Source organism: Gallus gallus, chromosome 13 (genome assembly GCF_016699485.2).
Source record: "Gallus gallus isolate bGalGal1 chromosome 13, bGalGal1.mat.broiler.GRCg7b, whole genome shotgun sequence".
Classification (NCBI taxonomy): Eukaryota; Metazoa; Chordata; class Aves; order Galliformes; family Phasianidae; genus Gallus; species Gallus gallus.
Window position 1 is genome coordinate 12,648,889 of NC_052544.1, and position 15,218 is coordinate 12,664,106.

A 15,218-nucleotide genomic window follows, 5' to 3' on the forward strand; every position below is an offset into this window, starting at 1 on the left:
CTCAGCCCAGCACTTCATGCTGCAATGCCAGCGAGCTACTTCCATCTCCCCTGCAGTGCACCCCATCCTCTGCAGGGAGAAACCCACCCAGGGGTCTGGCTTTCACTCTTCTCAAGCCAAAAGAGGAAGAAGCAGCTCTGCCACATGCATGCTGCTGAATGCTGTTCCCCATGGTGAGAAGAGGCTGGGCAATGGCCGAGCTCTCCACATGCAGCCAGCCTTGTGCTGGCTTCCCAGGACATGCTGACTGTTGACACAACTGCTTCTCCTCAGGCACTGCAACTGGATGACACACGGTCTGGAGAGAGCAGAAGAGGGGAAAATCCCCTTTGTGTTAACTGTTGACCTTGCAAATTGAGATTCTGAATAATTCAAAGCTTAAAGCACACAAGCAAATATTGGGAGCTCTCAGAACATATTTGAGTTTGAACCACAAAAGCAGCTCTGCAGCCATGTGAACCCACAGGTCTTCATTGGGGTTTGTTGAAGTCCACTCGGCATTGCTTAAGTCCAAAAAGCAATCAGCCTTTGAGTTGCAATGCACTCAGTTTGCCTGGAAGCACTTAGAACAGGTGGATTTATCAGACACCTTGGGCTGCCAGCTCAGTGCCACTAGGGATCTGCAAGGCTGGATATGCACATGCTCCCACCTGTGTAGGCACAACCCAAAGGAAAGTAGTCTTGAACTGAAATGAGCAGGAACAGGGGGTAAGAGGAGAGCACAGAAGCAATGACAGTGCCCTCATGTGAATGAACTCAGCTAAAGGTACTGAGCCCGGTCTTCCCCACAAAAAGACCCTGGTATGCAAAAACTCATCTTCATAGCTATGCTTGCATGTTTGTGAACTGCAGCTGCTATCAGGTGTTCGGTGATCAGAGGGCTGGAGCACATCCTCTGTGAGGACAGGCTGAGAGAGCTGGGGCTCTTCAGCCTGGGGAAGAGAAGGCTCTGGGGGTTCCTTACAGTGGCCTTCAGTACCTGAAGGAGCCTACAGGAATGCTGGGGAGGGACTATATGCAGCAGCACAGAGCTGGGGAACACCCCTCTGCTCCCAGGACCACCAGGCAGTCAGTGAGCCAGCTCCTGGCCCAGCAGCACACAGGTACAATGAGGCCACAGGTGAGGAGCTCAGGAACTACATTCAGCTTCTAAAACAGAAACGCAAATCTCCGGCACCAGCCAGCTCCAGACTTGGTTCTGATCATCTCAGTGGATGGCCACCGAGGACTCCCTGCATTTCCATCTTCTCCAGCAGAGACAGCTGTTCCCTGCTCTCCCAAATGGAATTATCCTCCTGTTTCGGCTCCAGAGACTGCCAAAAACAGGACAGAAATGTGCGTGGCACAACAGCAGCATCACGAGATGCAGCAGGCTCCCTGGGGAGAAGTACCCACTGTTTGCAAACCTGCTGAAATCGCTCAGAAATCAAATGATGACAGTGAGGTAATCAGTTTCTTTAGTAGTCTCAAAGTGAATCACAGTCCCCACGACACCCCCCTTTTGCTGACTAATACCTGACACTGCTCAGCGGCCCCTCAGTGTGGAAGGAATGGCGCAGGAGAGCCCTTTAAGTGCTGCCTGGCTGCCTATCAAAACCACCCAGAGGCTGTCTGGGGCCTCCATCATGGGGAATTCCCCTTCTCCATGCCTAAAAGTAAACTCAGCTGAGCCAGCCTTCCTGCAGTCGGGGATCACAGCACCCAGGACCGAGCACCCAGACAGACAGGCTCTCCCTCCCCGAGCCCAACCAGGTGAGTAGCAGGATGCTTTTCTCGGGAAGGAGTGGAAGGCAGGCAGCTCTCAGTTGTCAGCTTGGAGCTGTGCCACCTCCTCTGCTTTCAGAGAAATAGAGGAGGGTTTGGCTATTTGTTACAGGCTGGGACACTGTTTTATCAACAAGATGCTTTCTGGGTCTGTGGGATTACGCTTAGTGCAGAAGCCAGGTTTTCTGAGGGTTCACAGAACAGTTCTGCGTCTCTGGAGGAAAACAAGGAATGTGATGGAGAAAAAGGGAAACGTCGCTTGCTCGGCTCTTCACCCCATCCCCTGATGAGACCTTGGACACGGCACACCCACACAGCACACCAGCATAACCATAACCCAGCCAGGCTTCAAGGGCAATGTCCTGCTCAGAGAGGAAAACAAGCAGGGCATTGAATTGGGTGGGAACAGAATTTGTTTTCTTTTACTTTTTATAACCCAGGCAGTGCCCCAAAACCTCAAATTGCCAGGAAACAATGGAACGGCATAGAGCCTAGGAAGCCAGGATTGGGACAGCTGGAAAACAGCTCCAAGTGAAAGCCACCCCAGGAGCACAGCAGGCCCCTCCAGAAGGAGGACGCCTGCTTACAGCAGCTCCTTTGTTTATTGAATACCTAACACCTCCCTCACGACAAAACCAGGACAGAGAACCTGGTGGCGACTTGGCAAGTCCCAGAGAACTGCTGAAGCCAAGAGGCGTTCCCTGCGGTTCCTGCTCCTCCGGCTGATGTTGCTGTTAGCAAGCAGGCGACACACAAAGCAGCAGCACGGAGACGGCGCTGCTGGTAATCGCTGCTGCAGCCGGAGGGCTGTAATCACTCCTCTGTAATTAGACTCAGTGGGGAATTCTCCCTGGCCTGGCTGAGGAAGGACAGGGTGGGCCTCACGCTGAGGGGAAGGCCCGGCTCTGCGGCAGAGCCCCTTCCCCAGCTCCTCCCCGGCCCGCAGCAGAGGCCTGCACCAGCCTTCAGGAAGGCAGCGAGAAGCCATTTTGTCTCTCTGCAAGACAGCTGAAGGGCCGAGAGCCTCGGGCCTGCCTCTCCTCTCACAGAGAACCCTCTCAGATGGAGGAAGGCCGGGACCCAGCACCCCTCGGAGCCCCCAAGAGCGATGACGAGCAGCGCACGCAGCCCACACCACGCGCACCCCCCAACGTCCGCCATTACACCCAGCCGTCCCACCCGTCCTCATTATAACCCGCACCGCCCGCTCCGATTGGCTGCGGCTCCTGTCCGTCATGCTGGGAATTTCCCGGGGGCGGGCCCAGCGCTGCTGCGCCGTTTCTTCCTCCCGTATTGGCGGCGGAGCGCAGCGGAGCGGTGCCGGGAGCCCCGCGGCTGCAGGTGGGCTCATAGCGGCTCGGGGAGGAGCGGGGGGGTGTTGGGTTGGACGGGGAGGCGATCCCGGAGGGGCACGGCTGTCCTCTGCCGGGACGCTGAACCGACTTCCTCCGAAACGGGGCCGCCGTCGCTGCGTGCGGCGCTGACATCGCCGGGGCTGTCGCGCTGCTCGCCGTCGGGGTGAACGTCTTACAGCGCGTCTGTCGCGCGGTGACGCCGTGCCTCGGTTTCCCCTCGGGGCGGAGCGGTGCTGTGCTGCTCCTCGGCGCTCCGCGTTCCCGAGAGTGTCCGTTCAGGACGTTGCCGTTGCTGACAGCCCGGCGGGCCGTGGGCTCCGGGCTCGGCGTGGCTGCGTGCCGCGCGTTGCCCCATCGCGGAGCGCACCCCGCCCCGCCGCTCGGTTGCACAACGCCGGGGTTTCCCACACCCCACGGCTCTGCTCGCTGATGTGGGCCTTTGGGGGCTGGGCCGTGAGCAGGTGCCGTGCTGCGCTGGGGTGCTGTGCCGTGCCGTGCGTACCCCCATTCCGGATTTGTGGTGTGCACACTTTGCACCTCACGGCACAGCAGCCGCAGCTTTGCCCCCCCATAGCTCGCTGCTTCCACTCTCCTGGGCAAAGAGGCAGCGCTGTGCTGCCACGCGCCCTGCCAAAGTGCGTGTTTGTTTACGGACAGCTGAGAGCAGACCTTGAGCACAGGGCACATTCTGGAGGCAGGAAGGTTCCAGCAAGGTGTGCCCTTGGGAGCCGTCTGTGTGGCTCCGCGAGGTGTGCAATCAAAGGAGGGGAGGGTTGGCATCCTTTGCCATCCTTCCTGGCTCTGCGAGATGCCCTTTTGGCCCGATCCGTTTGGCACGGGGCTGTGGGCTGCTGCCTGCCAACAGCTGCTGCAAAACACCGTGGGTGGAGGCAGCCGAACCATCTCTTGTAGCACTGCAGATCTCAGTGCTTTGGGAACAACAATCCCTTCGCTCCGGGTGCCGGGGGGGAACTTTGGTAGCACAGCTTTGCAGCCTTCTGCTGCTGGCGCTGATTGCATAGGAGCAGTGTGCTTTGCCCCAGTGCTGTGCAGAGCAGCGAGGATGGCAGCGCTGAGCCTTGCTGGCTTCCATGCGTGGTGACAGCCGTGATACAGCCGTGTGTGACAGCCTCCAGGCTCCGGGGAGAGGAACAGAGCAGGCAGCACCAAGATGCTGCTGCAGCAAGCCTTGCTTTGCTGCGGGGATGGGGATGCAAGCCAGCATCCTCCTGAGCACTGGGACATCACAGTGGCGGCATGCTTTGTGTCCTCTTCCATTACATGGGGGCCTTGCAGCACCTCAACCAGCCCGTGGCTTCGGTGCTGCCTCACTCCCAAGCTACATAAACACCTGGCAGTCTCCCTGACAACCCACTCTGTCATTCTCTCCTTCTGCTGAGCTGTCACCAAAATTCACCACTCCAAATGCACCCACAGCCTGCCCGCAGGCACCAAAACCACAGTGGTGATCTCAGTGTCTCACAGCCTCTGCCTGCACCTCCTGGCACCTCTGCCAGAGGGCTTTCTGCTTCCCTCCTGGTGAGCATCCCATGGCCAGCAAGGAGTCATGGAAAGACCTCAGTGGTTTGATAAAGAACAAAACATCCAACCTACCCGAAACACAACAGCTTGCTTGGGTTGGCTGTTGACACGTCTATTTTATTCTCTCCCCTCCTCTGTTTTGAGTGAAATGTGGGATCTTCATTGCAAGTCTATACAGCTGTAGTTTTGAGGTAGCCATTGCAGTCTTTGGGATGGCCCTTGGGTAGGGAAATCCATGACAGAATTGTGGGAACTGGGGATGAGCAGAGGCTGGAGGCTTTGGTTTGTGTGCTTGGCCATAGCTGGATTTAGTGCTTGTTGGGATGCTTCGTGTCACATCCCCTTGTGTACAGGGTCAGAGCAGGGGACGGGAGGGAGGGGGACATGGTGTGTGTGCTCAGTGAGGTGCTGGCTGCAGGAGCACGATGCTGGCCGGCTACTCTGAAAGCCCCACGCTTGCACCTGGAGCAGCACATGGTGACCAGACAGCTCCAGGTCCCCAGCCTGTGTGTGCTGCTGTCCCCATCCTGCATGCTGCCCAGGTGAGTGAGGCACCTGCTGTGCCATCTCCCTGCAGGGGACATGCCACGGCTGTCAGATGTGCTGGATGATAATTGCCTCCTGACAAGGTGAGCGCTAATTGCTGCTCCTGCTGTGGATGCTGCCAGGTGGCAGCTGTCACCTGGAATGTCCCCTCTGCATCTGGGCAGTCACCACCCCCTGTGACCTGCCCAGATGGCATGTGATACGGGCACTGTCTGAAGTCAGGGCTTCTTCTTCAAAAATGCCCCCCAGGAGCTTCCATTCCCCCTTGGCTGGGCACAGCTGCTCAGTGCCCTTCTGGCTGCCCTTACCCACAGGGTAAGGGCAACACCTGGGCTGGGAAACTGCTCCCACTGCCACGAATGCAAGGAGTGTGACTGGGACACCCACACAGTACACAGCCTTTCATTTTCAACACGCTTGGGAGCAGAGTGGAAGGATTTGGTTTGGTTTTTTTTTCTCATCTCCCTCTGTTTTGGTGACAGTTGTTTGCGGAAACCTCTGTCTGAGGGGCTTTCCAGTACGATGTTGTCAGGCTCTGTGTGTTGCTTTGGTTCATTGTTTGTTTGCCCTGCTGATAGATGGAAACTGTGACTTCACTGTAAGGCTCCATCACTTCAACCACTTGCAAACCCGGCAGGAAAAAGCTTCCTGCAGGAAAACAAAAGCCCAACCTCCGATGTTTTCCTTGACTAGCAGCACCCTGCTGCATCCATGCAACGCCCCGAGCTGCGGCATCCGCTGGGGCCTCCGTCCCTGCAGCGATGCAGGCGGTTGGGGCCGCGTGGGGACCCCCGTGTCTGCTGAGCTGTGATCCACACGGCACGAGGACCGCCAGCAACGCCACCACGTGTGACAGCTCTCGTGGCCCTGAGTCACCCCGGTGCTGTCACTCGCACAGGGCAGGAGCGAGCGGGGCGTGCAGAGCGCGGTGCCTTCGCCTGGTGCGGTGCTGCAGTGGGGACTGCGGTGGCAGCCGGGGCAGGAAGGTGGACATGCTGTTCCTTGCAGGGATGCCAAGCTGGGAGGTGGGCGGCTGAATGGCGGCCATGGAAGGGAGGGGACCCTACCGCATCTACGACCCCGGCGGGGGCACGGAGGAGAATGGATCCACGGCATTCGAGCGGCTGATAGAGGAGAACGCCCGGCTGAAGGAGAGGATGCAGGGGATCAAATCTATCGGTAATCACTGCACGGTGGATGCCAGACCCGCAGCATGGGGTTTGGTTTCTGGGCAGCCTCAGCTTTGCATCCTGTGCTTCATCCGTGGGCCTTTTTACCATGGGATGTGGAGGGACTGAGGCCTTTCTAAGCTCCTGGGGTGTTTTGCAGTTGCGCCACCCCCTTTTTCCTCTTTGTCCCCCTTCTCCCACCCACCCCATATTTTGTTTTCAGTCCTGTGACCCAGCTTCTGCTTTCGAGCCCTTCTGCTTCAGCAGCTGAATTTCCACCTCCCTCCTGATCCCCGTGACTGCCATGTCCTTGCTTGGGGCTCACGCTGTTTGCTGCCCTGAGGCTTGCAGCCTTGACTGTACATTACCCAGGCTTAAAGTGGGCTCTTGTGTGGGAGGTGTAAAAATGCAGTGCTGCTGTTCCACCTCCTGGAACTAATCCTCCCTGCATCAGTATGAGGAACCTGTGGTTGTGAGCCACAAAGACAGCTTGGCCCCAGGATTTGGTCAGGAGGAGAAGTTGTTGGGTAAAAACGGACCTTGTACCCAAGTAGGGGGATTGGTTCTGATGGCTGGGGCTGCAGCAGTGTGGGCAGTGTGGGTAGGGGGGAGCATCCTTGGGGTAGTGCCCTCGGTGAACATCCTTCTGCTGCCCCCCAGGAGAGCTGCTGGAGGAGTCCCAGGTGGAGGCATCCAAGCTGCGACAGAAGGCGGAGGACCTCGTGAAGGACAACAAGATGCTGATAGCATCGTCCGCATTGGAGGAGCTGGTGGAAACTGGAGGTTGGAGATGGGAGCTCACTGAGCGGGGGGGAACCTGAGCTCGGGGCAAGGCAGAGGGTGTGAAGGAGGTCTGACATGTGCCCATTCTCTCCTCCTTCAGCCGCCGGCCCCGAGCACAGCTCTGCCCTGGCCGCCCCAGGAAGCGCCCAGCCGGACACAGGAACACAGAAATCCCCGAGTGTGAGTGGTGAAAGTGGGGCTGAGCAGAAGGGGGGATGCATCGGAGGCTGTGCTGCTCCCAGCTGGAGCTGGCCACGCTGCTCCCATTGCAGGGCTCCTCGTCAGAGTTCGAGGTGGTGGCTGCGGAAGCACAGGGCTGTCCCCAGGACAGTGGCAGAGCGGTGAGTGCTGGGATGTGGGCAGGAGGAACTGCGTGGCCCAAGGCTTGTGGTGCACAGTGGGCTCAGGGGCAAGGAGAACCTCAGTGTGTCTGAGTGCTGTGACAGTGACAGTGGCAGCCCAATGAGCCAGATGCTCCAGAGCCAGTGGGAAGACCAGCGCTGTGCACCACTGCTGGCAGGGCCTGCCCCAACCCAAGCACAGTGTGTGCTGTTTGCTGAATGTCCCCTTGGCTGGCGCTGTCACCTCCATCTACTGCAGTTCTGTGCTCTGGAAGGGACGAAGGCAGGGACGGTGACTCCAGCATCACAGCCATACCCTGCCTCACCGTGCCATCCCAGGGCCATGCCCTGCAGCACACCCTCCTGGGGCAGTTTCAGGGCACTTATCCCTGAGCACAGGGCACGGGGACAGGCTGTGACAGGAGGGGATGCCCGGGGAGTTCCCGAGGGCAGGGATGAGTCAGTGGGGCTGGGAGTGCTGCAGTGAAGGTGTGCCAACGTGTTCACAGCGCAGAGTCAGCCGGGTCAGGCTGTGTTGTGCCAGCGCTGCCACAGGTCTCCTAGGTGGTGCCACAAAAAAGGAGGACGAGCCCATTGGGGACACCCCCTGTGCGTAGGTGGGGATGTGCCGTGACGCTGCAGGGTGTGCCCAGTGCACGCTCCCCAGGGCAGCATTAAATCCCACGGTGTGCCGGGGACACACAGAGCCACGCGGGAGGATGAGGGGAAGGAGCAGGCACCCCGAGCAGGGGGTGATGCAGAGCTTCGTGCAGGAGCTGGAGCCGCTGCCCCATGAGGATGCCAACCTTCTGCCGCAGCTGCAGCAGCTGGAGAGCACACTGAGCGGCTGCGCCCGCGAGGCCAGCAAGGACCAGGTCTTTGTGCGCATGGGCTACATGGCCTCCGAGCTGAAGCGCCTGGCCTCCAAGGTGCACAAGAACGAGCAGAGGACGTCCTTCCTGCAGGTGGGTGAGGCGTGGATGTTTGTTTTTCCACTTTTTTTCCCTCTTGTTTTTTTATTCTGTGGAGTTGGGCACCCGCCTGCAGATGGGAATGACGGAGGTTTTTGTGCCTGGTGGGCATCCGGGGGGAGTCTAGGGGTGGCAGCCCCAGGAAAAGCTGGGTGCTGGGGGATCCTCACACTGCCGTCGTTCACCTTGCAGACGCTGTGCGAGACGCTGCACACAGAGAACAAGGAGCTGCGAACCAAGCTGGAGAGGGACTTGGAGCAGAGAAACCAAGCGCTGGAGAAGCTCAGGTGAGGGCAACCAGGATGGGGGGGTGGGTGATGGGATGGGGCACCCTGGGGGTTTCTCCCCACTGACCCCAGGGGTCTCTGCCCACAGGTGTGAGAACCAGGAGCTGCGGAGGATGGTGACCCTTAGCAACCAGGAGAGTGCGAAGAGAGAGGCAGCTGAGCAGCAGCAGGTGTGGGGAGAGCATGGACCTCAGGCAGGGCTGGGCAGGGGGCAGACAGATATCCCCATGGCTTCATCTTAGCTCTCTGCAGTTTGTCCCAGTGGGATTGGTGCAACTCCTCAGGGTGTTGAGGGGTGAGGTTGATGATGGAGAGGAAAATGGCTTGCAAAAGCCTTGAGGTCCCTCTGTGTGCACTTGCAGCAGAGCGGGGTGGTGGTGGAGAAGGCAGCGGGCAGAGGAGAGCTGGAGGCCAAGGAGAAGAAGGTGAAGATCCTGGAGCACCAGCGCCGGGAGGTGAGGATGAGAATGAGGCTGAGACTGAGACACAGCCCATAGGAGGAGCAGGATTTGGGCTGTGGGGGCACAGGGTGGGCTCCTGCAAACAGCACTCTGTACCCACAGCTGCTGGAGGTGAACAAGCAGTGGGACCAGCACTTTCGAGCCATGAAGCAGAAGTATGAACAGAAGGTAGGGCTTGGGGGCTGTGCCCAGGTTGCACACATCTGCTGGGCACAGGGGATGCTCAGATGACACCCAATGTAGGGAAGGGGCTTGGGACCATCCCAATATCCCCATTCCCTGCTGGCAGATGACAGACCTACACCAGGAGCTGGCCGAGGCACGGCGGGCACTGACTGAGCTGGAGTCAGAGAGGGAGCAGAAGCAGAGGGATTTTGACCGCAAGCTGCTGCTGGCCAAATCCCGGATCGAAACAGAAGAGGCGAGTCCCCTGGGGAGAGCAGTGGGCAGCTGCCAAACCCATCGCCCTTCCCTGGCTGACCCCATCCCTGCAGGCGGAGAAGGACCGGCTGGGAATGGAGGTGCGGGACCTGCAGCAGAGGATGCGTTTCCTGCAGGAGCAGCTGGCGCCGGTCACCAGACAGAGGGAGTACCAGGAGAAGGAGATCCAGCGGCTGAACAAGGTAGGAAGCTGCAGAATGGTCCCTGTCACTGTTTTGCTTCAGGGTGACAGCATCGAACGATGCCCACCCCGTTCCCATCGGCTCTCCAAGGATGCAACCCCTGAGATGTCACCCAGTCTGACTCACACTCCTCTCCTTCTCCAGGCACTGGAGGAGGCCCTGAATGTCCAGGCCTCCCCTCCACCCATCTTTGCTGGCACTCTGGAGCCAGCCGGGAAGGTTCCTCCACAAGAACTGCTGACTCAGAATGAGCTGCTCAAGCAGCAGGTAGGGCCAGAGGGGTGGGAGGGAGAGCAGAGCAGAGCGTCCTGTGGTCCACCAGAGGGACTGTGATGGCACAATGTGTGCCCAGGACTTGGCACAGCTGCTGTGGTTGGGGTTCATAACACAGTGACCAAATACACCCAGTGCTCTGTCTTCCACCAGGTGAAAATCTTCGAGGAGGACTTCCAGCGGGAGCGGAGTGACAGGGAGAGGATGAACGAGGAGAAGGAGGAGCTGAAACAGCAGCTGGAGAAGCTGCAGAAGCAGCTGGCCGTGTCCAACAACCAGGTGAGCAGCACTGCACCCTTCATGGATGAGTTGGAGATGCTCGTTACAGCCCTGTCACACACCTCAGAGCAGGGGATGAGGAGGGACAGAGGGGACAGAGCAGTGGTTTTGCTGCTGCTTATCCCTGCCAGAGCCTAATGCAGGGGCTGGAGTTTATTAGGTGGGTGGCACTGCCCTCCCATCCTGCCTGGCACAGAGATCTCCCCAGCCTGGCTGTGCCCATGGGGAGAGGTTTAGGGATCTCCTCTCTGCCCCCTCCATTTTTCCTGTGAGTCTGACTGGGGCACGGCAGCATCCCTTGCCCCATGCTCTGCACTAACCCCTCCTCACCCCCAGCTGCGTGCCTCCAAGGATGACTGCCAGAGAGAGAAGGAGGAGAAGGAGAAGCTGAAGAAGATGCTGAAACAGCACAAACAGGTGGGATGGGGAAAAGCACTTCCTGGTGGAGGGGCTGGCACGGGAGAGGAGCTGGGACTGCCCTGGGCTGTCCCCAGGCTCACAGCATCTCTCCCGACCCCTCACAGGCTTCTGGGGAGAGGCTGCACCCTGACCCAGTGCCAGGACCACTGGGCCCCGCGTGCCCCATGTACCAGTACCAGTACAGCCCCCCCGTGCCTCACCCCATGTACCATGGCTACGACGAATGGCAGCAGATCCGCTACCCACCAGCACTGCAGGGCGAGCACACGCCGGGACAGAACTTCCACCATTATCCCCCAGTGAGCACAACAGGGAGCACAGAGCAGGTCTGGGGCTTGTGATGCACGTGCACAGTCTTTCATCGATCCCATTCCCATCTCTTCCAGCCGGAATACCCCTGGCGCCCTCCCTGTGCTATGACCCGCAGCCAGAATGCCACAGCAGTGCCCGGGGTGAAACCTGTCCCCAAGGACTTGGGTAAGGCTGAGCTCAGCGCCTTGGCAGGGATGGGACAGGTTAGCTGGAGGGGTTCCCTTCAGATCCCATAGGTTTGGGCATCCTGTGCCATAAGGGGGAGTGGGAATGGGTGGTGGAGGCTGGACCTTGATGGTGGCATCCCCCTGCTGTCCTGCACCACATCCCCCTGGGGCCCTGCAGCATGTCCCAGCCTTCTGCCCCCATGTCACACAGCCAGATTGGTGGCTGAGGAGCGGTGCTGACACCACGCTGTGTCTCTTGTGTCCCAGACCAGGCAGGTCCTGCGCTGCCATGATGCCAAGGAGCAGCATCGCTGTGCTGTGATGGGAGCTGATGGCAGAAGAGAAGCAGGATGTGTGTGTGTGCCCGTGTACGTAGAGCTAAGACCTTCCTCCAGCTGATTGCCCACTGTGCCTGCACACGGTGGATGCACGCCTGGGGCCGGAGAGGCCGCAGTGGTGGCAGAGGGACTGCGGATGGCATGGCCACCTCCTCCCACCCGAAGGATTGGGATTGGGATCTTGAGCCAGGAAAAGGAGCCGCGCTCCCTCTGTTCCTGGAGCATCTCTGCCAGCAGTCCCCTCCTGGCGCTGGGAGCACCCGTGGCCAGATGGATTCCACACTGAGGGTGCTTGGTGATGTATTTATTTAAGGACTGGAACTGAATCTGTTTTCATTCTAAAAGCGTGTTGTCGCCGGAAGAGCCTCGGTGCAGGACTCGAGGTGGGAGCTGTCTCAGACTGTTTGCCCAGATTTATTCAGATGTAGCCACGTGTCCAGAGCAAAACATGAACCCACTCGCTGCGCAAGCGGTCAACATTCATTTATCTGAGCCCTGCCCAGCCCTGGGCTCAGCCCCACGCATTCCCCGCTCCCTGGAGCCAATCCTGCTCCAGGAAAACAAAGCTGGAGGGGAAAAAATACAACCGTCGGTGTCATGTGCACGCCAGCAGCAGCTGTGCTTGTTTCTAGGTGCTGCTCGGCAGCGCTCCTCCTGCCTGGCTGCTGCTTGTTATTTTTCCCTTCTGTGCTCTGGACTGAAACCCGAGCGCTCGCCCTGCTCAGTGACCCAGCGTGAGGGCGGCCAGGAGGAGGCTGGGCTCAGCCTGCAGCACTCAGAGCCATAGTGATAAATGTGTGTGTGCTGTAATTAATAAACACACAGAGATTTCCAGCTGGAGACACTCCACTCTGGCTGGGGGGGGGGGGGGGGGGGAGGGGGGGCTGTTGTCATCCCCTTGAGAAGCGCTGACCCCATCCCATAAAGCATCCCACCCCCTGGAGGTGACAAGCGCCAAGCAGAGCAGCGCGGTTGCAGAGCCTTTATTTGGCATTGCTGTGGGGTTGGAGCACTGGGGGTCGGCCCCCGGGGCTGGGAGAGGAGCACATCCCTGCGCAGCGCGGGCAGCCTGAATGCACCAAAGGGCTGCACCGCGCCTGGGCGGGATCGGGCCGAGCCCACCCCATGGTGGGGGCTTTCAGGCCAGGCCTTCATGGAGATGTCATCCTCTGCTCCCCAGGGCCGGGTCGGGGGTTGCAGGGGGGGTGAGCTGGGGGGCTACTGGCCCCGCTGCTGCCGCATGTAGGCAATGATGTCGTTCTTGACAGTGGCGATGTTGGCGCGGTGGTACCAACGCATGACGGGCACCCCGTCAGTGCCCACCAGGAACTTCTCAAAGTTCCATTTGATGTCGTGGTTCCTCAGCGGCTCCCAGAAGAGGTTCTTGGGGTTGCCGAACTCCTCTGCCACCGGAGGGCAGGAGTTCTGCAAAGAGGAAGGGACGCGTCAGTGCTGCGTGGCCCCCAAAATCGGGGTGCTGCTCCCCACCCTTGGCACAGCACCCACCTTCAGGAAGCTGTAGACCTTCTGCTCCTTGGCCCCGTTCACATCCCCTTTCTGGAAGAGCTGGAAGTTGGGGACGAAGCCACCTCCTGGCCGCACGTACCTGTGGGGGACAAGGGGACAGCAGACGGAGATGTGACACGCGGGAACCCCAGACTTCATCCCCAGGATGGACAGGGGACACTAAAATCTCATCTCCAAGTTGGGCAGAGGACCCCAAAACCTCATCCCCCAGCGGGGGATGGACCCTCCCACGTTGCCACAGCCGTTCCGTGCCCCACCTTTCTCATCCCCAGTACTCACTTCAGTGCAGGGAGGATCTCGGAGTTCTGGCCAGGCTCCTGCTTCCCAAATTGGTTGGAGGGGAAGCCCAGGACGACAAGTCCATAGGGCCCCAGCTCATTTTGTAGTGCATTCAGTTCTGCAGGCAAAGAGCCAAGGATAGGTTAGGGGAACCCGGGCCCTTTGCATCGGCGTCACCCCATCCCCAGGGCAGGACAGGTATGGGGACCTTACCGAGGTACTGCAGGGTGAGCCCTCAGTACGTGGCCACGTTGACAAAGAGCACCATCTTCCCCGCGTACTTTCTGAAGGGGATGTACTCGTCCCCATCGATGGTCAGCGCCCCGTAGTCGTAGATGGTGCCCCGCACGGAGTCGTAGCATTTCACCTATGGGGAGTGGGCTGTGGGGCCGGCTGGGGGCTGTCACTGTGCCACGGCAGCGTTGGCCACCACGTAGGACACGGGGGACGCGTCACGGCAGCAGGGTGGGCGCCGTACGGAGGTGCGCGCACACGTGCGGATGCGTACAGACCCATCCGACGGGAGCGGCTGCTGCAGCGGCGGGGATGTTTACCCCCTCTGCAGAGCCTCGGGAAGGCGAGAGGGCAGCCAACAGCCGGGCGTGCCACAGCGGGGACGAGAACGCCCCCCCCGGGGACGCGGCGCCGCGGGACGGACGCGTCGCGGTGACCGAAGGACGGCCGCGATCGGAGCCGCGCGGTGCGGGGGTTAACGGGGGGAGCGGGCGGCCGTGCCCACCGCGGTGCCCGGCACCGTAGGGGGCTATTTTGGGAGCTGGCAGGGGACGGTCAAGGGGAGCTCCGCCGCCCAGGGGCCGTATCCTGCCGCCCTTCGCGCACCCAGCGCTGGGAACACCGCCCAGCCCGGCCAGCACAGTGGGGGCACAACGCTCTGCATCCCGCCCCCCCCTCCTCGGCACTGCCCCACGCACCCCCCCACGGCCCCCCACCCCTTACCTTCTCCCTCTCCTGGCCCTGCCCCAGCGGGACGAGCCCGGCCAGCAGCACGGCCAGCACGCAGGCGGCTCGGCACCCCATATCGGGGGCGAGCGGGGGGTGCGGGGACCCCCGGGACGGCGGCACGGAGCGGTTCGGGCTCACCGACTTCTGCTCGCACCCGGCCCGGCGCCGGGGAAATAGCGGCGGGGCCGCGGGGCCGGGCCAAGCTCCGGCGGGGGGGGGCGCGGGGGGCCGTGTCGTTAACCGTATGTGCGCCCTGGGGCGGGCACTGCGCAGCCGGCGGGGCTCCGAGGTTTTTCGGGTTTTTTTTTTTTTTCTTCCCTTTATTTTGATTTATTGTGTTTTGGTTTATTGGGAGGTGTTAGTGTTTGTTTTCTTATTTCTTTCTTTTATTTTTTCATGTTGGGGTGGGGGGGGTGCTGGGGACTCTTGGCAGTGCCACCTCTACTTGGCAGCCGTGTGTGGCCCGCAGGCTGCAATATGAGCACCTGGGGATTAAAATCCTGGTTAATTCAATGGGATTTAAAAGCCCCACCCTGGCAAGGAGCACCTGGGCAAGGTGACACCCTGCTGCCATCCCTGGGTAGGGACGGGGGAGTGCAGGGACCAAAGCACTCCATCAGCATCCTTCAGGAGTTTGGTTGGGCTCTATGGGGTGACCCCACAGTGCCCCCGCTGTGATGCTGCAGTCACCAGCTGAGGGAAGGACCCTGCGGTCCCTTATCCCCTTATCCTCAGGGACAGGAATTTCCAGGGTCCTTCTTGCATGCTCAGGGAATGCAAACATTTACCCTGGGCTGGCTCCAAGGGAAATATCTGTG

General features: G+C 60.0%; 2 protein-coding genes across 8 annotated transcripts; one reads left to right on the forward strand and one right to left on the reverse strand.

Moving 5' to 3' along the window:
- The first annotated feature begins 1,681 nt into the window (after positions 1 to 1,681).
- Positions 1,682 to 12,465, forward strand: TNIP1 (TNFAIP3 interacting protein 1). 7 transcript variants are annotated; one of them, XM_004944944.4, is made up of 18 exons: positions 1,682 to 1,752; positions 6,216 to 6,386; positions 7,037 to 7,159; positions 7,260 to 7,339; positions 7,432 to 7,500; positions 8,274 to 8,465; positions 8,664 to 8,758; positions 8,847 to 8,928; positions 9,121 to 9,213; positions 9,322 to 9,387; positions 9,509 to 9,640; positions 9,714 to 9,842; positions 9,987 to 10,109; positions 10,269 to 10,394; positions 10,731 to 10,811; positions 10,919 to 11,113; positions 11,201 to 11,291; positions 11,561 to 12,465. In XM_004944944.4, the coding sequence occupies exons 2-18, from the start codon at positions 6,245 to 6,247 to the stop codon at positions 11,584 to 11,586; spliced, it is 1,845 nt and encodes a 614-aa protein (XP_004945001.2). In that variant the 5' UTR covers positions 1,682 to 1,752; positions 6,216 to 6,244; the 3' UTR covers positions 11,587 to 12,465. The 7 variants fall into 7 exon arrangements, with proteins under 7 accessions (XP_004945001.2, XP_040503113.1, XP_046756408.1 ...); XM_040647179.2 differs by having other exon boundaries at positions 9,124 to 9,213; XM_046900452.1 differs by having other exon boundaries at positions 8,319 to 8,465.
- Positions 12,466 to 12,599: 134 nt separating this feature from the next.
- Positions 12,600 to 14,546, reverse strand: GPX3 (glutathione peroxidase 3). Its single transcript, NM_001163232.3, has 5 exons — positions 14,395 to 14,546; positions 13,651 to 13,804; positions 13,438 to 13,555; positions 13,138 to 13,237; positions 12,600 to 13,056 (listed from the first exon to the last, which is right to left on the reverse strand). The coding sequence occupies exons 1-5, from the start codon at positions 14,473 to 14,475 to the stop codon at positions 12,850 to 12,852; spliced, it is 660 nt and encodes a 219-aa protein (NP_001156704.1). The 5' UTR covers positions 14,476 to 14,546; the 3' UTR covers positions 12,600 to 12,849.
- Between the last annotated feature and the right edge of the window lie 672 nt (positions 14,547 to 15,218).

Coding starts and splice junctions, on each gene's coding strand:
- TNIP1 (XM_004944944.4), top strand. CDS start 6,245: ATGGCGGCCATGGAAGGGAGGGGACCCTACCGCATCTACGACCCCGGC. Junction 8,929..9,120: donor AGGCAGCTGAGCAGCAGCAG/GTGTGGGGAGAG, acceptor GTGCACTTGCAG/CAGAGCGGGGTGGTGGTGGA. Junction 9,843..9,986: donor AGATCCAGCGGCTGAACAAG/GTAGGAAGCTGC, acceptor CTCCTTCTCCAG/GCACTGGAGGAGGCCCTGAA.